Source organism: Solanum verrucosum, unplaced genomic scaffold, assembly GCF_900185275.1.
Source record: "Solanum verrucosum unplaced genomic scaffold, falcon-dt-bn FXZP01000253.1, whole genome shotgun sequence".
Lineage (NCBI taxonomy): Eukaryota > Viridiplantae > Streptophyta > Magnoliopsida > Solanales > Solanaceae > Solanum > Solanum verrucosum.
The window spans coordinates 4,419,290-4,442,975 of NW_026019984.1; the positions used below are offsets into that span (position 1 = coordinate 4,419,290).

The 23,686-nt window shown below is 34.7% G+C and overlaps 1 protein-coding gene across 1 annotated transcript in view; it reads left to right on the forward strand.

Annotated features, from left to right (window-relative positions):
* The first annotated feature begins 2,898 nt into the window (after nucleotides 1–2,898).
* LOC125818388 (F-box/LRR-repeat protein At3g58900-like) overlaps nucleotides 2,899–23,686 on the forward strand; it is a 66,543-nt gene continuing 45,755 nt past the window's right edge. The window contains exon 1 of the mRNA XM_049497911.1: nucleotides 2,899–3,039. Within this exon, the coding sequence (XP_049353868.1) occupies nucleotides 2,899–3,039 (141 nt within the window). The remainder of the gene's footprint in view (nucleotides 3,040–23,686) is intronic.

Here is a 23,686-nt window from a genome sequence, read left to right on the forward strand (position 1 = left end):
TATATATATATATATATATAAAGCTAGATAAAAAGGAAGTGATGTGGCACCTCTCATTGGCCAAGAATCATATTTATCTTTTTTGTGGTTTTTTCTATTTTTTAAAATTATTTTATTTTATAAAATCGTCTCTTTAATTCATACCTCTTCAATTACATAATTATACAATTCTATAACTCTTTAAAATCACACTTATAAAAACCTATTTATCAAATTCCCAATAACAATACAAATTCCCAACTTTCCTCCAATTATTTATCAAAATCTTGACACTTATCTTTACACAAACATTTAACAAATTCAAAAAATTAATTCATTATTTAAACAATTAAATGGAAAGCACAACCAACAAATGAAAAAAGTGGTATAAATACCACAAACAAAATTAAAAACATCAAGATACACCATTTATCTTCATAGTCACCATCTGCTCATAGTGGTTAATTGAGGTTAGTTTTTCAAATGTTCAATATTATTATATTTAAATTATATTTTATTGCAACACTTTATTCTTAGTTTGACTTTGACAAATATTTATACAGAAATACTACAATTGATAAGAAAATTATGGATCATCCCCAACAAATTAGTTCGGAGAATTGTCAAGGTAAAATATTAATGTAAATATTCATAATTATATTAAGTTGTACTTCTATACAATTAACAAAACATTTATTTTTGCATGCAGATGCAGCTGAAAAATCAAGCAAAACGTTAAAGTGATGTATGAAAATATTATGCAATAGCGAATTGCATATGACGTTTTTCATGTATTGATTTCAATGTAATAGGGAGATGAAATAGTTTTTTATTAGAGAATATATTCTCTAAAAATTAATCTAATAACAAATAATAGGATGTTGTTGATGTATTTCTTTATATTTTTTACTGTTATTTTACATTGAAAATCATTTAAAAAACATTCACAAAAGTATCCATAATAGATATTACAATATAAAAGTTCAATCTCCTTGGTATCTTAATAAAAAGCAAGGAGGACCATCAAAACATACTAACAATTCCCCCATTTAGTGCAATGAAAATAAAATAATTTTTAATCAAGCATGTATCATTTCAAACGAAGAGATAATGATATAGTTGGATAATATAATGATATGATTAATCCACAAAGAAAAATTATTCTAACACATATTTTTAACCCTCGACCGAAGCGCGACCATGTTCTCTAGTGTATAAAAAAATGACAATATCTAGATTTAAATACACAACCTTGCCCTTAGAATTAAGGCACCTAAACCAACTAAGCTGAATGTCCATTTGTGTTAAAAAGTGTCATTGTATATAATATATTCACTCTTCTTCTTTTGCTTTTACTTATATAGGTATATTTAATAAAAAAAATCGATGCAGCAGTGTCATGTAATACCCTTAACCTACGTATATCTGCAACTGAGTTGAATATTCATAAACAAGCTGCTAAAAGCCAATGTTGATGTTAAAAGAAAGTACAAAATACAAATGATTAGCTAAAAATAAAGGACTTGTTTTGTCCTATACACTGGACATTATAATTTGTTTGTGTTATAAAATTCCAAAATTAATTCTCAAAAGTTCATAATCTTCACCTAATACTGGAAGTTTTCTATTTAAACTCTAGTACACATTTTAATATGCTACTTTTCATATTACATTACAAATTTTATAAATGACCAAAGTCAGCTATAGTTAAAGGGCACTTCTTTGTTTTTTTTTTTTAAAAATAAATAAATAAATATTTTTTATTTCCAATTTTAAAATAACTGAGACAATTTTATTTTTTTAATTGAAGAGGCCCATGAGGCATGAATTAATAAAAGGAAAAATGACCTAACTACACATCATTTATTATCATATTTTCTTATTTTCTCTATCATTTCAAAAAAATATCAAAAATCACTTTTTTTGTTCCCATCATTCCTTTTTTCAGATACATTAATTTGAAATCTCCTACCCATGATTTTCCTTTCTTTTTTTCACTCCACAAATCTCTCTACAGTTACTTTCATTAATCTATTTCTAAATTTCAAATCTTTTCTCTTTCCAATTAATGATTTCAAGTTATTCAAAAGGTAGATTTCTTTCAATCACTTCAATTTTCAATTCCTTTTATTTTTTTTTAAAAAATTCATCTTAAAAAATTACTAAATCTTTTACTCCCAGTCTCTTTATGTAAGAGAGGTGGAAAAACCTTGCTAATGCACAAAGTTCATCTTGGAGTGCATTTGGAATGGTTCCAGGAATTTCTAATGGTGGTCTTGATACATTTCATTCCGTTGGTTTGATCTTTCAATTTTTTGGGCTTACCTAGTTAGTCCGAGAAGGATACATCTGACGTATAAAACAACTGTGGAAAAAATGCTTAAAAAGGGAGAAATGTCGAGATAGTGGTGGCTATGGTAAGGGCTTTGGATCAAGATCCATAGGTGACGTCATTTGTTGACAATGGAAAGAAAGATACGAGAATTGATCCAGAGCAAAGGAGGATTTCTTCGTCAGCTTTTTTTTCTTTGCTTTCCGCTGATTAGATTGTTGATTATTTTTTTTAATTATTTGGTTGTTCATCTTTTCTGATACATATGGGTTCACATTTTTAATATATCTAGTTGATTTTGTTTCTTAAACTAATGTATAATGTCTCCATTTCAACATTATGATACATTACAATTTTATCATGCACAATGTATTGTGTTCAAATATTAATTTTGATACATAACCTTAATTAGTATTGATACTTGATACATAAATTCTACCAAATGTATCATTTATCATGTATCAACCTTTTCATCTACAAATTTCTGATACATATGAATTCATCTCCCTCTTTTAGTATTGGGCTTACCCAATTTGATTATGAGGATGTAAACTTTTATGAAAATCAATCGAAACAACTCATTAATCATGACGAATTTGAGAGCAGAGAAGTTGAAGAAGGATGCATGCTCGAGTTGTAAATCTACTATTCAAAAACGCCCAAAAAGAAAGAAAAAAGTTGGATCTGCCATTGCACGACCATCACTACCAAAGATACAGATTTTCAATGTATCTAGTTTATTTTGATTCTTAAATTAATCTTTTTTAGTGTTATCACTGATCCGACACATCACTGCTACAATAGCCTTTGTTTTATGCAATGTATCATGTTCATATTTAAAGTATTGATACACAACTCTAATGTTGTTGAATCTTCGATTAGTGTTTATCATGTTCAATATAAATGTACTTGATACGTAAACTGTAATGACCCGGAAAATCATTTTTGGGAAATCCTGAACTATTCGTTTAACTTTAGTTAATTAGTTGATGGGTAATTATAGATAATTGACTTAATTGATAGTTAGTGGGCTAAAGTGATAATTTATTTAAGACCTTATACTATTTGACCCATATGTAAAACATAATTAATAAAAATTAAGGTTCCTAGGTTGAGTCATAAACTCAAAAACGACCGCGACACTATTAGCAGAGAAAGTTGACGGCAGCTTCAGGTGAATGTTTCTCAATTTCGTTTCAGTAACTTTAATTATATGTAGAAGTTTGAATTAATGAATCATTAGATGTGGTGGGTAGTGTCCTTGTTATCATTATTATATTATAATTGAAATTGACAGAGAATTAAAAAGTGAGAAAGTTGTCATTGTAGACATGAAAAATATTCTTTTTTTAGAAAGGGAGGAAGGTCATGAAATTGTAATGATGGGGAGTGATTATGTATATATATAAATTGAGGCTAACATCAAAAGCAATTATGTAAAAATAAAAATATATAAATAATTAGAAGGTATGTTAGATGACAGTTTTGGATTTGTTTAAGAGCTAGAAACTATAGGATTTTGTGGTGGTTACTTTAATATTTAATTGTATTATAAAGATTTCTGTATACTAAGGGAGTAGATATTTTATAATTTTAAGACAGATTCGTTCATTTTACTTGTGATCTTTTTCTAATAAATTATAGTACACTGCTTATTTAATGGGTTAAAGCTAGGATCTGGAAATCTCCATGCTTAATGTCCGTATGTTTTCAAGGCAATGGTCCAACAATTTTTCTCCTATAATTTTTTTACGTGTTATAAATTTGGGGTCTACGATATGAGTAATATAGTTTTAATAAAATTTCAGTTATGTCCTTGTGGGCATAGATTCAACTTTGAAGTGAATTTTGGGATCATAGTAATGGGTGTTGTTAGTTTCGAAATCTTATAGTGATTATTAATGTGAATAGATTGCTTTGAGTTGGAAGTACAACGAAAGGGAAGACTCAGGTCTCAGAGTGATTGTTCGACTATTTGAGGCAAGTGGATTTCTAAACACTTGTTAAGTGTATGGAATTCATGTATTTCCTTGTAATATGTGATTAGGGTAATGAGGCTTGGTGATGGATTGACTTGTCCACATTGATTAATTCTAATGATGAGAAAGGGATAATAAACGGCAATGTGATCAATTTTTTGTGTGATGTGTTGAGAATTGTTTGCAAGGCTTGTTGAATCACTGTTGATGTTGTATCCTGATTGTGTTGTTGTGAATTGTGCAATGTTATGAAAATGGTCATATCTTCATTATTTGTGTGAATATGTCAATTGCATTGTTCTAAGACATGGTTGTGACAAGTGTTATGTGCATTGAGAAAGAATAAGAAAATAAAGAAGATGTACCATTTTGAGGGACGTATCGCGCGCTGCGATGGATACTATATTTCGAGGGACGTGTCGTGCGCCGCGACAGATACTATATTTCGAGAGACGTATCACGCACCGTGATGGTTACTATTATCGAGGGTCGTATCACGCGCCGCGATGGATGCATGGACAGTTATGTCCCCCATGGGTCCCGGACTGAGAGACAGCGGGTGTGTATCATTAGGTCAGACATGCATCACTATACTTGACATTGCATTTCATTGCATTGCACTTCTTTATTATTGGTGAACTTGATCTTGTGTGTTGTTGATTTTGTGAGTGCATTTCTATGAAACTTGTGACTGATGAATATTGGGCTTATTGTTGAAGATATGCAATTGTTAGAGTGTTGTTGTTGAGGATATGAAACTATTGTTGTTGTTGAGGATATGAAATTGTTAGAGTGTTGTGTTGAGCTATGTGCTTTGTAAACTGTGAACTGTTATGTTGGGTTGGTACTAAGCAGGTTGTAGTTGTGGAGGTGGTAATTGATAAATATTGAGCTTGTTGTTGAGAATATATGATTGTTAGAATGTTGTTGTTGAGATATGTGCTTGTAAATTGTGAACTGTTAGATTGGGCTGGTTTTATACAGATTGTAGTTGTGAAAGTTCGGTTGGGGTGTAAAGAGTACTTGTATTCTATCCCCTTAGCTTGTGTTTAGAAGTTTACTTGCTGAGTACCGTGTGGTTTGGTACTCACCCCTTGCTTCTACAAATTTTTGTAGGTTACGAGCCTGGATTTTTGTAGTACTTGTCATTCTCTTCTTTTCCAAGGCTTCTGGGAGATTTATGAGGTAGTTGTTTGTCTTCTCAGCGATCTTTCTTACTCCTGTTTATGATCTTGTTCTACTCTAGAAACAATGTCATATGAGACTTGTATTTTTCTTTTGAGTCAATTGTAATACTTTAGAGGCTTGTACACATGACAACCAGATTTTGGGGGTATATTTGAGTTTATTATAAAAAAATCCGCATTTTATTGTAATGGTTGAGTTTTAGGCTGACTTGTCTTGGTGGGTTAAGACAAGTGCCATCACGTCCATTTTTGGGTCGTGACATAAACTTTGTGTTATGTATAACACACCAAAAAATATGTTATTTGAAACAATTACATGTATAATGTTTTTAATATTTATATATATATATAGTATTTCTCAAACAAAATAAGATACATAAATAATAATGTATCATGCACTAACTTTTTAGGCATGATATGAAAATTCGAATTCATACTAAATGTATCTGATACATAACAATTACCAAACAATAATGTATCGATCTCAAACCTAAAATCTTATGGGCAACACTTTCTTATTTAATGTATCTAGTAGACATACAACACTTATCAATTTAAATTGAAAGGACCTTCATGATGTATCTTCTCAAAAATTTTGATAATTTTGAATCTAAATTGAAAGGACCTTCAATGAACTAGGACAATAATTTTGAAACTAAAATTTTCAACAATTTTGAATCAAAATTGAAAGGATCTTTAATGAACTGGAGAAGAATTTTGAATCTCAAATTTTTTGACAATCTTGAATCAAAATTGAAAGGATCTTCGATAAACTTGAAGATTCACAAAAGAAATCATTTGTCCAACAAAAAATCCATCACTTTTGTATCCTTCACAACTCACCTCGCTTACCCAAAATTTTGACAACACTTTTTGAATCAAATAGGAAAGGTTTCTTCGCTGAATAGGAAGGGCCAAAGCAATTTGAAAATTTGAATTTCTTCGTTCTGTTAGGATTTATATCTGTATGATTGAAAGTAAGAAGAAACGTAAGAAGATCAAGATATTCATTATGTATCGTATGAAATTTTTGGCTAGTGGATGAAACAGAGAGAACGATGAACAAGAAGAAGAAATTTAATTTTTAATTTTTTTGGTTTATTACACTATATGATTAAATTAATGACAATAATTTGGAATGGAATAGCGCAATTTATGGGATCTTCATTTGATTTTCAGTTTTTCCCCTTAATTAGTGCAACAAATGGATACTATGAGATCCTAATTTGATTTTTCAGCTTTTCCCCCCCTTAATAAGTGTCACAACCTGAGCCTACACCTTAGACGTCGCTGGCACTCGAGAACCATTGTTGGTCCCCAAGAGAACCCTCATCCTGGCTGACTACAAGCGGAAGACTAACTTAAGCATACATAAGCTTAAAAACTGAATAAAATTCATTGAAACTCAAATTATGAACTCAGAATATAATCATATATTCAATTATCCAAAACTAGGCAACTCAAGTCTTTAAAATATTAACAAGATAAATGAAACAGCCTTCTGAAACTCTACTGTCTACAAAGATGGAAGTCGGAACAAGACCCACGACATCCTGACAAAATTGAAAAGTAAATGAAATCTTCCCGATGCAAGGAGGCTCACCATAGCTGACTAGAACTCCATGTGGTATCAACGAAGCTCCTGTTGATGATCCTGAATACATGTATCTGCATCATGAAACGATGCAGGCCAAATGGTTCAGTGCGTGGCATGTACGAGAATGTAAGGGGAATTCTAAAGCATAAACATAGGCTTGAACTTGATAAAAAGGAAACATACTTACCTTTTCTCAACTCACTCAACTAACTCAACTCAAAGATAAAATATTCAACTTAGTGAAATAAGGCTCAACTCAATAATATGCTATTCAACTCAGAGGTACTCAACTCATGATACTCAAGGATAAAACAACAGTAAAAGATGCAATATATATGGAAAGCTTTTAAAACAGTAATAACAACTCAATATATTGAAGAATACAATAATAACTCGGTTTGTATATATAAAAATACGATATAACTCTGTGAGAGTTTCTCTAACCGACAACCATCACTATGAGCTATGTGATGATAAGTCTCGCCCACGCTGCAAGAGCTATCCTATATTTTACCGGGGTATAGAACCTCTCAACTAAGTGGATCCACTAGTCTATGCTATAAGGCATTAAGGAATCATCTAAAAAGTATGATCCTTTCTACTCACGTTGGCTACATGATTTATGTAACACCCCGAAAAAATGGTAGGTTGAACTAGAGCCTAAACATGAGGGTTAACGTAAAGGGTTAAGGGGTTTAGTGGTTAAACATCAAGGTACGTGCTAGACCACGTAGTTTATAAGACCTTTTAAGGTTTGGTAGAGGATTGAAAGGTCAAGTGTCAAGCTAAAAATGGGTAAGCCTAAGCTAAAGGCTAAGGCTGCCCCAAGCTTGGCCAAATACTGCCCAAGGACCACGACCACCTTCACGACCAGTGGTCTTGACCACGGTCCGTGAAGGGGCTCATGAAGGTCCCTTAGGCATGTGGGAAGCAAGGCCTTAAGGCCTAGCCACTTCCTAGGAACCACGACCTTCACTACGACTCGTGGTCCTGACCACGAATCGTGGGAGGTCTCGTGGTCTTGCCTTGGCATTGTGGAGGCCAAGTCCCCAACCTTGGCTACTGCCTAGGGACCACGACCATCACCACGACTCGTGGTCTTGACCACGGATCGTGGGAGGTCTCGTGGTCTTGCCTTAGGCTCTTGAAGGCTTGGTACAATGAGGGAGATACTGGTCAAGGGACCACGGGCACTACCACGAGCCGTGGTGCCCTTGACGGGCCGTCTAGGTGGCCGTAGTCCCTGGACAGGGCTGCCTAGTCGAGGGTCATTTGGTAATTTCTTATTTAATTAGTTAATTAATAGGGTCATTTTTAATTGTTTTATATCACATATATAAATGGTTTTAAGTCTTTAAACACCTATTTACTCCATTATTTCCAAATACCCAAATCAAAACCCCAAAGTTCTTCCCCTTCCAAATATTTCTCTCTAGAAACCTCCATGGAAGAACAAGATCAAGGTAAAGTCTAGGGGTCAAGGATCAGCCTTTATTATTCAAATTTCATGTGGAAATCTTCAAAAGGTATGGTAGTCTTCATTCTTGCTTAAGTTTCATTCAAAGAGCCCTTTCAAAAGATGATTTCAAGTTTCCAAAATCCCCCAAATAGCTAGGGTTTCAACTCAACCCCATGGATTCCTTTCAAAGTTGCTTTTAAAGGTTGAATCAAGTTTGTTTATGAAAGTATTACAGATTTTATATGATTTCAACTTGAATTCCTCAAGAATCCATGAGTTCTCCAATCCTAGATATGGTTCTTCTTTACATTATGAATGTTGTTGCAAGTTGGTCCAAATTGATTGGGTGTAAGTATATTATGATGTGATTGCATGATTGTAGTATGATTCTACATGTATACTTGATTAACCTAAGATTCTAGGGTGAAATTGATGTGGCCTAGGGTTATGTCATGAAAGAGGCAAATTGAGGGTTTAGATGTGACCTTCTAAAATTGATGAACTTCTTGATAAATTGCCTTAGATTAGATCACCTAGACATGAATTTCTTATAAGTAAAGCTTGTAAATATGAACTAACTTGATTAGGGCTTACATGATGAATCATGGCTAACGTAGTATTGAGATTTAGTTTACTTGATGCTATATGACTATAATTGAGTAAGAATGAAGCATGTGGTTAGTTTACCTTGAGAGTTAGGTTTACATGATGACCATGTGAGGTATTGCTTGAGAGTAATGCTTGTATTATGAAGATGAATCTTAAGGGCTTTAATAGTAAAAGCTAATATGAATAAGTTAAGGATGTTAAAGCTTAAAGAAGGAAGCTATTATGTATGTTGAATTGTATATGACATTATTGTGAAAGGACTTCATCAACATGATCTATAATATGAGTATATGAGTGTATACATGGAATGAATATTGTAATTGAGTTATGACTATATCTATGTCTCATGTGGTGAATGCTAGAGGTGTTGACTTAACATGATCCTTGAATGCAAGATATGAAGAGTATGTATGATTATGATATTATGTGCATGCTTAATGACTATGATGTGACTATGGTGTTGCTTGTGGTTCATGGCCCTTGAAGGGCGAAGTTATGAGGGTTTGTACATCTTTATGAGAATTGTGTATAAGCTTATGATTCACTTAGAAAGTGAAGATCTTATGATTATTGTGTAATTGTGGTATTGTTGAAAGGTAATTCTCCCCTATACCCTTACACTCTATTATGCATGAACTATTATGACTATGATGATCTTGTTGTGTTAAATGAAAGGCTATTCTCATGAACACACTATGAATATGATGTGGAAGGTTTACTCACATATTAATGATTCGGTTGAAAGGACATTCTCACCTAATGAATCTATGAGCTATTATGATATTATGTTGGTTTGAGTGCCTAGTGCATTCTCTCATGAACATGAACTTAAGTAAAGACTTTATGAATTTAAAGGGAATTATGCTTAGCACCGAGTGGATATGAGTATGAGATGAGTTCCTTCACACTAGTAGTTGGGTTCCCAATACGGTTATCTCATGAGATGGAAACCTCCACGTTAGTAGTTAAGGTTTCTAGAAGCAATCTACATATCCCATAACCATGTGCCCACATAGGTCTTTAGCTAGTGGATCCACCTAAAAGCTAAAATGAACGTTCTACCTTAGGCAAGTAGGACACCTCTTTTCGGTGTGGGGGTAGAACACCGGATTTCATGTAGCTCATATGGTCTATGTCGGTTAAGGCTATTTCCATATATGATAAGAATATGAATTATGATAAGAACATAAGTTATGTATTATAGTTCCTCAAAAGGTTCTACTTAGTATGAGTGGGGGTATGGGACTTCATTCATGCATTGCACAAGTAGACTTTGAGAGTGGGCATGGTATGTCTCTCTTATGATATGATGATTATGAGTTAATGTAGCTTTATATGAATTATGAACATGAACTATACTTATGACTTCTTAATGAGTTTTACTTAGTGTGAGTGAGGGTATGAGACTTCACTTATACATTGCACAAGTAGACTTATTGTGACATCTTGCAAGTTGGTGACTAGGAAGAAGCTTAAAACTTGGAAATAGTCTTTTTGGAAAGAATTAAAAATCTGGAAAAAATTTGGTTAAGTATGGGAAAAAGTGAGTTTTTGGCCAAATTTAAACAGATATAACTCATAGATCAGGATGATTTAGGTGTAGTTCCAGTTATGTTTGCAAAGTTCGTGGAATGATCTTTCCAGCGCCACCGAGTTTGCTCGATTCCGAGTTCGTATAAGGGAGTTATGCCCTTTGGAAGTTGGGCAGTTGGCAGGGAAATCCGTCCGGAAATTTGTTAGGGTATTTTGGTCTTTTCCCTAGCCTTTTCTTTTGGATATATACTAGTGTGTTAGACTGATTTTGATCAGTTTATTTCTCATTTTAAAGAGTGAGAGTAAGGGTTTGAGAGTGAAGAGGAGAAGAAGAGGAGAAAGAGAAGATCAAGCAAGGATTCGTCAAAGATCGTCGTGGATATAGTCGGGGGTGATCCCTACTAGGTATGTGAGTCCATAGTGTTGGGTTGGTTCTTTCCCCCACACACCAAGCTCGTCTAATTTCGAGAAAAGATTGATTATGTTTGTTGAAGTTGTTGGTTGTGATTGTGTTGAAGTCTTGTTCATTTGGGACATGTTTCCGGTGGTGTTTGTGAGTTGAACTCTATCGTATGTTGAGGGTTTTGATGATTCTAAGTGTTTGGGGGAAGAATCTTAGTTGTGGAGAGGCTTTAGAGTTGGAGAAACTAATGAGAAAAGTCGGTTTTCGGGGAAAAAGGGTGAGGCGTCGCGCCTGTCAGCGCGCCCCAAGAGGGGCTCTGAACTTTCCCCCTTAGGGCGGTACGCCTATCAGTGCGCCAGCAGGTCCCCTCTAAAGTTTTTGGTCTGGCGCTCCGCGCCTCTCAGAGCGCCAAGTTTTCCCATTCCTTCCCTACTTTTCCATACATGTTCCTTGGTAATGTACCAATGTTTTATAGTTGTTTTTGACACTCCAAGGTATATCTAAACATCAAGAACTCATTCATATCATGTGATCAAACACCTTGAATCCATAAATCCAATTCAAGGAGAGTTAGTTTCCAAGTCAAGTGAAGTTAAAAAGTTAAGCTTGGAAGTTAAGAAGCAAGTCAAGCAAGTCTTTAAAGTTTTTCAAGAGTCTTAACTGAATGTTTTAACTTCATTTTAAGGCTCAAGTTCCAAGTCAAGTAAAATGGTATAGAGTTTCAAGTCAACAAAATAGTCTCAAGTTCACGTAAGTCAAAAGTATAAGTTGAGTTCATTTCTCAAAAGTTATTAGGGAACTATGTATTCCCAAAGAAGTTTCTAAATGTTTTTACATTTGAGTAAGAAAGGAACTATGATTCCAAACGAGCCTTTGGGCTAGTTTTCAAGAAAAAGGAACATCGTTTCCAAGTGAGCCTTTGGGCTAAGTTTTGAGTAATTATCTCAACTAAAGAAAGATGTGTTTAAAACACTTATGAGCTAAAGTATTTTTGGGAGTAGTCTTGAGCACCGAATTGGGGACACGAGTTCATATTAACTCAACTCTCCATAAGAACCATGTAGCCAACATGGGATTTAACGGGTCATACTTTTTAGATGATCACGTAAAGATTAAGCTAGTGGATCCACTTAGTAAAGTTAACTTCCTATATCACGGCAAGGTATAGGATGGTCCTTGGGCAACGTGTGGTAAAACGTTGTATCACCACTTAGTTTCATAGTTGTGGTTGTCGGTTAGAGAAACTCCCACAGTAGAAAGTGCATGGTTCCTCGAGGAGTTCTGCTTAGTGTGGATGGGGGTATGGGACTTCATTCATGCATTGCACAAGTAGGCTTTGAGAGGAAGCATGGTATTTTATGATATTATAAATATGATTTTTACGTCATGTTTTAATAGTTTTACAAGCTTTATATGTTGCATGTGTCTTATTGCTTTATATATTGAGTTCAGTTATTCATGAGTTGAACAGAGCCAAGGTAAGAGTTCCTTTGTACTCCTTTCAAGGTTAAGTTGTGGTTTAGCTTTCCAACTCGCATACTCGTACATTCAATGTACTGATGCCAGTTGGCCTGCATCTTATGATGATGCAGACACAGGTACCCAGGGCCAACATCCGGTACGCCGTTGATCCAGCTGAGTACTCCAGAGTCAGTGGTGAGCCTCTTTGCAATCCGGAGGACTCGGTTATTTTGGTCTCATAGTTTTGTTTTATTAGGATGTTGTGGGGTCTGTCCCAACATCTATTTTAGTATTTTAGAGGCTTCATAGACAGTCAGTCAGTTAGTAGTGAGTCTATCATCTATATATATATGTAAATATTCTATTTTGAGACTCGAGTTGCTTTTTTAGCCAGATTTTATTTCAGTCAGGTTATTTTAAAACCTTGCATTGCATTGAGTTTTTCGTTGAGTTAAGAAAGCCAGGCCAAGGGTTTGCTTGGGGGCCAGCAATGGTCTTCGAGTGCCGGCCACGTCCAGGGTGTAGGCTCGGGGCGTGACACTTATAAGGGGTTATGGTGTAGTTTCCTTATGTTATGAAGATATATGAATTTATGTATGCATGATATGGATTGTTACTATGAGTGTTGGCTATGGATAAGGTTAAGGTATGTTATGCATGATTATGATGGCCTAGAAATGAGACTTAGTGTAGATAGATTATCCTATCTATGCATTGCACAAGTGTAGCTTAGGGTTGCTTATGTGATAGTTCTATTATGATGATATGATCTTGGTATGTAATTAAGAATGTGAACTATGTCTTGTGAAGATTGGAGTATGCATTATGTTGTGTTAGAGACTATGCTTGTGATTATGATGATATCTTTTTATGTTATGATGATTTATGCATGGTTTGTCTTATGAGCTACATTCTCCAACTATTTCAAAAATGATGTTCGAAAGTGGCATATAGAGGTTTCAAATAAAATGTCCCTTTTATGCATATTTTAAGGATTTTCTATGCATGGCTTCCATACTCAGTACATTTTGTGTTAACTTAACCCATATTTCTACATTTGCTATTAGTGTAGGGTTTGGTGATATCAGATTCTGCCCTAATGGCTAGGACTATAGTAGATCAAGAAGAAGAAGATTGGTAAGTCCTCATAGTATTCGAGGGCTTGACCATATGTCATTTATGTATTTCTTTTATGTTTTAGACTTATGTAAGGGCTATGTCCCTAAAATTGTATTCAAGAGTTTTAATCCAAGTATTATAGATGGTTTGAAACATAGTGTCATAGACTCTCTCTTATTACATGAAAGACTTCGATTGTAAAGAAAAATCTTAAATTTTCTGCATTTTTTCCTATGTTCCTATGTCATGATATGCTATGGGTTTGTATGAGACCCCTTCGGGGTCAAGTACGCCGTGTTACGTCTAGGAAGTACCCCTTGGTTGTGATAGTTTATAGAGGTTGTGAGTTATCTAAACTCTCCCCCATATCGGTGCTCAATACTACTAAAAAAATATACTAGCTCATATGTATAAAAACATAACTCTTTCTTGTTGGTCTTGAGGTTATTACTCAAAAATATTTCTCTTAAAAGAGATGGTACTCAAACTACTCAAAATTCTTTTGGAAAGATCAGTTTCCTCACATCTTAAATGTGAAAACATTTCCTATTTAGAAAACTTAGTTCCCATATATCATTTTAAAGAAAATGAACTTAACTCTGTTCTTGCTCAAAAACATTTCAAAATCATATTATAATATGATCATTGATGACTCGGGAAGTCAACTGCATAAATATTGATGGTATATCTAGATATCATACTGCTCATACATTGATTGCATACTCGATTGTCATACTAATCATGTTTTAGAAAACTCTTTTCTCAAAAATTTATCTTTAGTTTCTCAAAACTCAGTTTAAGAACTCAAGTGTTGGCTTTAAAAACCTTTTTAAAATTTATAACTCAAATCATAGGGTTCATGTGGAATTATTAACATGAGCAACTCAACTCTGGGATCTTAATAACCATAAAGAAACTCAGAACTCAGAACTCAAGACTCAATGATACTACTCATCTCTAGACTGCCCGACTCGTAGGGTTCGTGCGGAATTATGGGCATGAACAATTCAACTCAAGGGCTTCATGGGTAACATGTAGTATTCCCATAAGTAGGAATATAATATCAAAAGATTAGGAACTCAATACTCATGACTTAGAACTTGAAGATACTACTCCTCTCAAAGATACTCAACTTATTCATGTGGAATTTATGGGCATGAACGATTCAACTCGAGGGTCTCCATAGCAACATGGAATGAGTATACGAATCTTCTCATTCTCATACTTACTTCCTCAAAACTTAGCTCAAATCGACAGTTCATCTCAAAAGATTCACAATTGAACTCAAAGACTTTCTTGAACTCTACTCTTAACTCTTTCTTGAATTTGAATTATGAATTCAAGAGTTATGATTCATGATATGGAGGATCTCAATAACAATATAGCAATTCAATAATCAGGAATAGAACTTTTTAAAGAAACATGAACTCAATAACTCAAAATCAACCTATCTCAAGAATACTCAAATCTAGGGAAAGTATCATAGATTACTCTTTTACTGATCTGAAAGTTGATGTAGGGCGTGAGGACGAACTAGTTTAACACTATGATAGTCTTACATACCTGAAAGAACAAGGTTCTTGAAGAATCTTGAAGAAGAACTTTATTAAAAGCCTTGAAACCCTAGCTTGAAGGTAAAAGATCAAGAAAACCTTTCTTGAGATTCTTGAATTAGTTTCTTGAAATCTCTATGGCCAAAAATTATGATTTTCATTAGTGATTCATAATTGTATGAAGGATTTTGAGTTGAAAAAAATGGAATTCTTGGAGAAAGACTTACCTTGAAGAAGAATCCTGAAAAGGATTCAAAGAATCTTGAATGGAGTCTTTTACTTTGATTTTTCCTTAGGGTTTTGCCCTAGGATTTGAGAGAGAAGAGAATGATGGATTAAAAGAGGAAAATCTGATTGTTTTGAGCCTTTTATTTGTCAAGAAATTCGTTTAGGATTTTCTTGGAGGTAAAAAACAAAAACAACCCTTTTTAATGTTTACCCGTCGGCTAAATTCGTAACAGCGTTGTATTGGTTACTAAAATAGTCATAACTTGTTACTCAGAAATTGGATTGACGCTAAATTGGTGGCGTTCGAAAGTAGATTCAAATATCTTTAATTTAATAGGTTATGGCTCATGTAATCTTTGTATTCTAAGAGATATGATCATTTGAATTTGACCCAAGTAGAATCTTACATCAAAACTTAATCAATAAGGAATCTTCAAGAACTCATCAAGAAATTAAATTGCTCAATATTTATGGATAGATTCGCAAAAGAAACTCATGATTGGCATGTGGGTGAATGAACCCAACACTATGGAAGCTTAAATACCTCAAAGAACTAGGTTCTAGGAGAAATCTTGAATTTCTTGAACAAACGCTTCAAACTTTGAACTTTTTCTCCTCTTGAATCTTCTCTCTAAAATACTAAACACTTTTGGAGATGAATGAAACTAATTATAATCAGTTTAGACTCCTAAAACCTTATTAAAAACGCTTAAATCCGATTGGATAAGGAAAAGACCAAAATACCCCTCATATTTTCGTGTAACTTTCGTTAACTGGACATCTTAACTTCAAAAGGGCATATCTCACTCATCCGAATTCGAAACTTAGGAAACTTGGTGGCATTGGAAAGATAATTCAAAGAAATTTCATTATCTATCTTGTAGCCCACCTAACTCATCCTGTACTGAGAGTTATGGTCGTTTGAAGTTGACCCAAAACTCATAACTTAAGCATAACTTGCAAAATTTCAGATTTTGCTATTTCCAATTTTAGTTCTTTTTGGAACTCAAGGTGCTACATCTAGTGACCTGACCTTAATACTCAAAATATTTTAAATTCCTTGGTAAAATCTCTCTCACTACAAAGAACGGTTCGAGTCTTAGCTCGAAAATTTTTCTGGGGTGGTGTTACAGTATCTCCCCTTTCGGATTATTCGTCCTCGAATAATGGCTAGACTGGGTATGGAATGGGGTTACTTTTACTAATGTATGAGTCTAATGGTATGCTCTTACTGTATTCAAGCTTAACCCAAATCCTTAAGTTCGGGTTCTATACCTCTCTATAGGGAATGTCATCCCAAGACTATTAATCCTTACCACCACATTTAAGCTTAGTACTCTAACAACTCCATGGACTCCTACTAACCAACTCCTTCGGAACCAACTAAGGGCTCTCATTTAACTATTCTTGAGAGTAAAACTCCATCCTTCTCTTCCTCCTCATTTATAACCTTAGATGGAATTATCACAACATCACTACTACGATAAGAACATCAACCTCCTCTTTCTAACATCACTCCAATACAAAAAGGACCTCTACAAAGATACCCCCCAAACTCTTTAGAACTCATTACTATCTTATTCTCAAACTCTTGACTTGATTTCTCATCTTGTCATCTCCCCCTTAGGTCTAAAGCTGACACTTGAAAGCTATGGACCTATTCCATCATCTCTAACTGGTCTACATTCGCTTTACTCTAATACTCAGAAACGACTTATCTCATGGCTACTGAACTCTCCATAAGCAGGTACTAAGACCTCTTTCTAAGGTGTTTCTCTTAACCTCTTCTGATTACATACCCTTTCGGTACACCTCGTAATGCTCTTGTTACTCTTGTGACTTAGCCACACTTCACTGCCCTTATTTAAAGGTGAGGATCTCTCACTGGTACTACTCATATTTATTACAGCTAACATCCTAATTCCTCACCTACTCTATGTCAAGTCTACCAGATCAAATCTCAAGACTAATATCATCACCCTCATGTTTCCATTCTTTGGATGATGACACTCATCTCAAATTCAAGCTTAATGTTCATTGCTAAACCCGAATATCAATACGATTGCTCGCCTACTATGCTATACCCCATTACTTGATCAGTTCTATAACCTTTTGAACATCATGACCCTCTCAAACAAATCATAAGCCTAGCTTAGATCTATCAATTTATGAATAGTTCTTCTCTTCTATTCAACATTTACACTTGGTCATTTTCTATACAATGGCACTTCATCACCAACTCCTTTCTAGCTACAACACACTACCTCCTATGATGGAATCTTCACAGCTCATCATTTCTTAGTCTACCCATAAGGGAAAACTCTTCATTAGTAACTTATTATGTGCATGACTATAGTAACATAGCTTGTCAAAACACCATTTCCCATACTTAGATTACTAAGCCTCTACATACTTTCCTCTAACTCTGGGCTCTTTCACTACTACTACTTGTGATCTCGTAAGTCATGCTACCTTTTGGGGTGAAAATACTACCCAAGATCTAAACATACTTCCTCATAAGGATCTCAGATGAAACAGGGCTTAAAGAAGAGAGTACAACTCATTTTTATCTCAAATGCACGATTCATATAATATGAGTGCATTCTTTCTGAAACTCAACACTTAACTCACTCATGGGCTTTTCTCAAGCCCCTCTAGGATCTCATGACTTCCTCAAGACTCTTGCTAAGAACAAATCATTGACAAAGAAATGACTCTGATTTTCAACCACCTCTAGTATGATAGGTAGTCAAAGGGATAGGAGAACACACAAGTTAGAATAAGTCTTTATGACATAGCTCTATTGTACGATTAAGAGTATGAAAGAATGGAGACTTTTCCTAAATGTTTGTAGTCACTTATTTATAGAAGAGGGGGGTTCACAACCACAAATAATATCCTACTTGACATGACTTCATAGACACCCTAGGACACTTGAACTTTGTTCAATGATACCAAGTTTTTCACAACCCGAGCCTACACCCTGGGCGTGGCCAGCACTCAAGAACCATTGTCGGTCCCCAAGAGAACCCTCATCCAGGATGACTACAAGTGGAAGACTAACTTAAGCATACAAAAGCATAAAAACTGAATAAAATTCATTAAAACTCAAATTATGAACTCATAATATAATTGTATATTCAACTAGCCAAAACTAGACAACTCAAGTTTTTAAAATATTAACAATATAAATCAAACAAACTTCTGGCACTCTACTGTCTATCTATGAAGCCTCTAACTGAAAAAGACGAAAGTCGGGACAAGACTCACAACATCCTGACAAAACTAAAACGTTAATGAAATCATCCCGATGCAAGGAAGCTCACCATAGCTAACCAGAACTCCATGTGGTATCAACGAAGCTCATGTTGATGACCCTGAATACCTGTATCTACATCATGAAATGATGCAGGCCAAATGGCTCAGTACGTGGAATGTACGAAAATATAAGGGGAATTCAAAAGCATAAACATAGGCTTGAACTTGATAAAAAGGAAACATACTTACCTCTTCTCAACTCACTCAACTAACTCAACTCAGGAATAAGATACTCAACTCAAAGATAAAATATTCAACTTAGTGAAATAAGGCTCAACTCAATAATATGATATTCAACTCAAAGGTACTCACCTCATGATACTCAAGGATAAGGCAACAGTAAAAGATGTAATATATATGGAAAGCTTTAAAATAGTAGATAGCAACTCAATGTATTAAAGAATACAATAATAACTCAGTTTGTATATATAAAAATACGATATAACTCTGTGGGAGTTTCTCTAACCGACAACCATCACTATGAGCTATGTGATGATACAACGTCTCGCCCACACTGCCAGAATTGTCCTATACTTTGTCGGGGTATAGAAACTCTCAACTAAGTGGATCCACTAGTCTATGCTAAAAAGCATTAACGAATCATCTAAAAAGTATGATCCTTTCTACCCACGTTGGCTACATGGTTTATAGGGGTTGTGAGTTCTCTGAACTCTTGTAACATCTGACAATTTGAAATAACTTTGAAGAAGCTTGAAATTGGAAATAGTCATTTTTGGAAAAATGTGAAAACAATTTTAAAAATCTGGAAATTTGGCCAAGTATGGAAAATAATGAGTTTTTGGCCAACTTTGAACAGTTATAACTCCTAGATCAGGATGATCTAAGTGTTGTTCCAGTTATGTTTGCAAAGTTCGTGGAATGATCTTTCCAACGTCATCGAGTTTACTCGTTTTCGAGTTTGTATGAGCGAGTTATGGCCTTTGAAAGTTGGGCAGTTGTCAGGAAATCCGTCTGGGAAATTTGTAAGGGTATTTTGGTCTTTTCCCTAGCCTTGTATTTGGATATATATTAAGTTGTAAGACTGATTTGTGATGAGTTTTTCTCATTTTTAAAGAGTGAAAGTAAGGGTTGAGAGTGAAGAAGAGAAGAAGAGGAGAGAAAGGAGAAGAAGAAGCAAGTTTCGTCGAAGATCGTCGTGGATATCGTCGGGGGTGATCCCTCTTAGGTATGTCAGTCTTTAGTGTTGGGTTGATCCTTTGCCCCACACACCAAACTCTTTTTTTTTATTAGTGAGAAAAGATTGGTTGTGTTGTTGAAGTTGTTGGTTGGAATTATTGAAGTTGTAGTTGTGTTGTGTTGTAGTTCATGTTGGTTTGGTGCATGTTTCCGGGGGTGTTTTTGAGTTGAAACTAGTGTATGTAAAGGGTTTTGATGATCCTAAGTGCTTGGGATTTGAAGCTTTGAATATTGGAAGGTTTAGAGTTGGAGAAAAGGAGGAGAAAAGTCAAGTTTTCGAGGAAAAGGGCTGGGGCGTCTCGCCAGCCAGCGCGCCCCAAGAGGGACTCTGAGGTCCAGCCCCTGGGGCGCCACCCCTACTAGAGCCCCAACCAGACCTCTCTGAAGTTTGAGGTCTGGCGCTCCGCGCCTCTCAGAGCGCCAAGAGTGCCAAGTCTTCCCATTCTTCCCCCACTTTCTCATACATGTTCCTAGGTGTTGTACCTATGTTCCCTAATTGTTTCCAACACTCCAAGGTATGTTTAAACGTGAAGAACTCGTCCATAACACGTGAGCAAATACCTTGAATCCATGATTCCAATTCAAGGAGAATAAGTTTCCAAATCAAGGAAAGTTAAGAGTTGAGTCTAGAAGTTCAAGAAGGAAGTCAAAGCAAGTCTTTAAAGCTTTCCAAGAGTCTTTGTTGAATGTTTTAACTTCATATTAAGGCTCAAGTTTCAAGTTAAGTCAAGTTTCAAGTTAAGTTAAGAGTTTCAAGTTGAGTTCATTTCTCAAAAGTTATTAGGGAACTATGTATTCCCAAAGAAGTTTCCAAATGTTTTTACATTTGAGTAAGAAAGGAACTATGATTCCAAAAGAGCCTTTGGGGCAAGTTTTCAAGAAAAGGAACATTGTTCCCAAGTGATCCTTCGGGCACAGTTTTGAGTAATTATCTCAAATAAAGAAAGCTATGTTTAAAACACTTATGAGCTAAGTATTTTTGGGAGTAGTCTTGAGCACCGAATTGGAGACACGAGTTCCTATAAACTCAACTCTCCATAAGAGCCATGTAGCCAACATGGGATTTAACGGGTCATACTTATTAGATGAATCCGTAAAGTTAAGCTAGTGGATCCACTTGGTAAAGTTAGCTTCCTATATCGATGGCAAGGTATAGGATAATCCTCGGGCAACGTGAGGTAAAACGTTGTATCATTAGCTTCTTATATTGATGGCAAGGTATAGGATGGTCCTCGGGCAACGTGAGGTAAACGTTATATCATTAGCTTCCAGATTTTATTTCAGTCAGGTTGTTTTAAAACTTTGCATTGCATTGAGTTATGATGTTGAATTAAGTTTCCGCTGAGTTAAGAAAGTCAAGCCAAGGGTTCGCTTGGGGCCCAGCAATGGTCTTCGAGTGCCAGCCATGTCCAGGGTGTAGGCTCGGGCATGACAACTCTCCCCCATATCGGTGCTCAATACTACTCAAAAAATATACTAGCTCATATGTATAAAAACATAACTTTTTCTCTGTGGTTTTGAGGTTATTACTCAAAAATATTTCTCTTAAAAGAGATGGTACTCAAACTACTCAAAATCTTTTGGAAATCTAAGTTTCCTCCCATCTTAAATGTGAAAACATTTACTATTTAGAATACTTAGTTCTCATATATATCATTTTAAAGAAAATGAACTCAACTCTGTTCTTGCTAAAAAACATTTCAAAATCATATTATAATATGATCATTGATGACTCGGGAAGTCATACTGCATAAATATTGATGGTATATCTAGATATCATACTGCTCATACATTGATGGCATACTCGATTGTCATACTAATCATGTCTTAGAAAACTTTTTTCTCAAAACTCATCTTTACTTTCTCAAAATTCAGTTTAAGAACTCAAGTGTTGGTTTTAAAAAGCTTTTTAAAATTTATAACTCAAATCATAGGGTTCATGTGGAATTATTAACATGAACGACTCAACTCTGGGATCTTAATAACCATAAAGAACCTCAGTACTCAGAACTCAAGACTCAATGATACTACTCATCTCTAGACTGCTCGACTCATAGGGTTCATGCAGAATTATGGGCATGAACAACTCAACTCAAGGGCTTCATGGGTAACATGTAGTATTCCCATAAGTAGGAATATAATTCAAAAGATTAGGAACTCAATACTCAAGACTTAGAACTTGAAGATACTACTCCTCTCAAAGATACTCAACTTATGGATTTCATGTGGAATTTATGGGCATGAACGATTCAACTCGAGGGTCTCCATAGCAACATGGAATGAGTATACGAATCTTCTCATTCTCATACTTACTTCCTCAAAACTTAGCTCAAATCGACAGTTCATCTCAAAAGATTCACAATTGAACTCAAAGACTTTCTTGAACTCTACTCTTAACTCTTTCTTGAATTTGAATTATGAATTCAAGAGTTATGATTCATGATATGGAGGATCTCAATAACAATATAGCAATTCAATAATCAGGAATAGAACTTTTTAAAGAAACATGAACTCAATAACTCAAAATCAACCTATCTCAAGAATACTCAAATCTAGGGAAAGTATCATAGATTACTCTTTTACTGATCTGAAAGTTGATGTAGGGCGTGAGGACGAACTAGTTTAACACTATGATAGTCTTACATACCTGAAAGAACAAGGTTCTTGAAGAATCTTGAAGAAGAACTTTATTAAAAGCCTTGAAACCCTAGCTTGAAGGTAAAAGATCAAGAAAACCTTTCTTGAGATTCTTGAATTAGTTTCTTGAAATCTCTATGGCCAAAAATTATGATTTTCATTAGTGATTCATAATTGTATGAAGGATTTTGAGTTGAAAAAAATGGAATTCTTGGAGAAAGACTTACCTTGAAGAAGAATCCTGAAAAGGATTCAAAGAATCTTGAATGGAGTCTTTTACTTTGATTTTTCCTTAGGGTTTTGCCCTAGGATTTGAGAGAGAAGAGAATGATGGATTAAAAGAGAAAAATCTGATTGTTTTGAGCCTTTTATTTGTCAAGAAATTCGTTTAGGATTTTCTTGGAGGTAAAAAACAAAAACAACCCTTTTTAATGTTTTCCCGTCAGCTAAATTCGTAACAGCATTGTATATGTTACTAAAATAGTCATAACTTGTTACTCAGAAATTGGATTGATGCGAAATTGGTGGCGTTGGAAAGTAGATTCAAATACTTTTAATTTAATAGGTTATGGATCACGTAAATCTTTATATTCTAAGAGATATGATTGTTTGAAGTTGACCCAAGTAGAATCTTACATCAAAACTTAATCGATAAAGAAACTTCAAGAACACTTATCAAGAACTCATTAAGAAATTAAATTGCTCAATATTTATGGATAGATTCGCAAAAGAAACTCATGATTGACGTGTGGGTGAACGAACCCAACACTATGGAAGCTTACATAGCTCAAAGAACTAGGTTCTTGGCGAAATCTTGAATTTATTGAACGAACGCTTGAAACTTTGAACTTTTTCTCCTCTTGAATCTTCTCTCTAATACACTAAACGCTTTTGGGGATGAATGAAACTAATTATACTCAGTTTAGACTCCTAAAACCCTATTTAAAATGCTTAAATCCGATTGGGTAAGGAAAAGATCAAAATACCCCTCATATTTTCGGGTAACTTTCCTTAACTGGACAGCTTAACTTCAAAAGGGCATATCTCACTCATTCGAACTCAAAACTTAGCAAACTCAATGGAGTTCGAAAGATA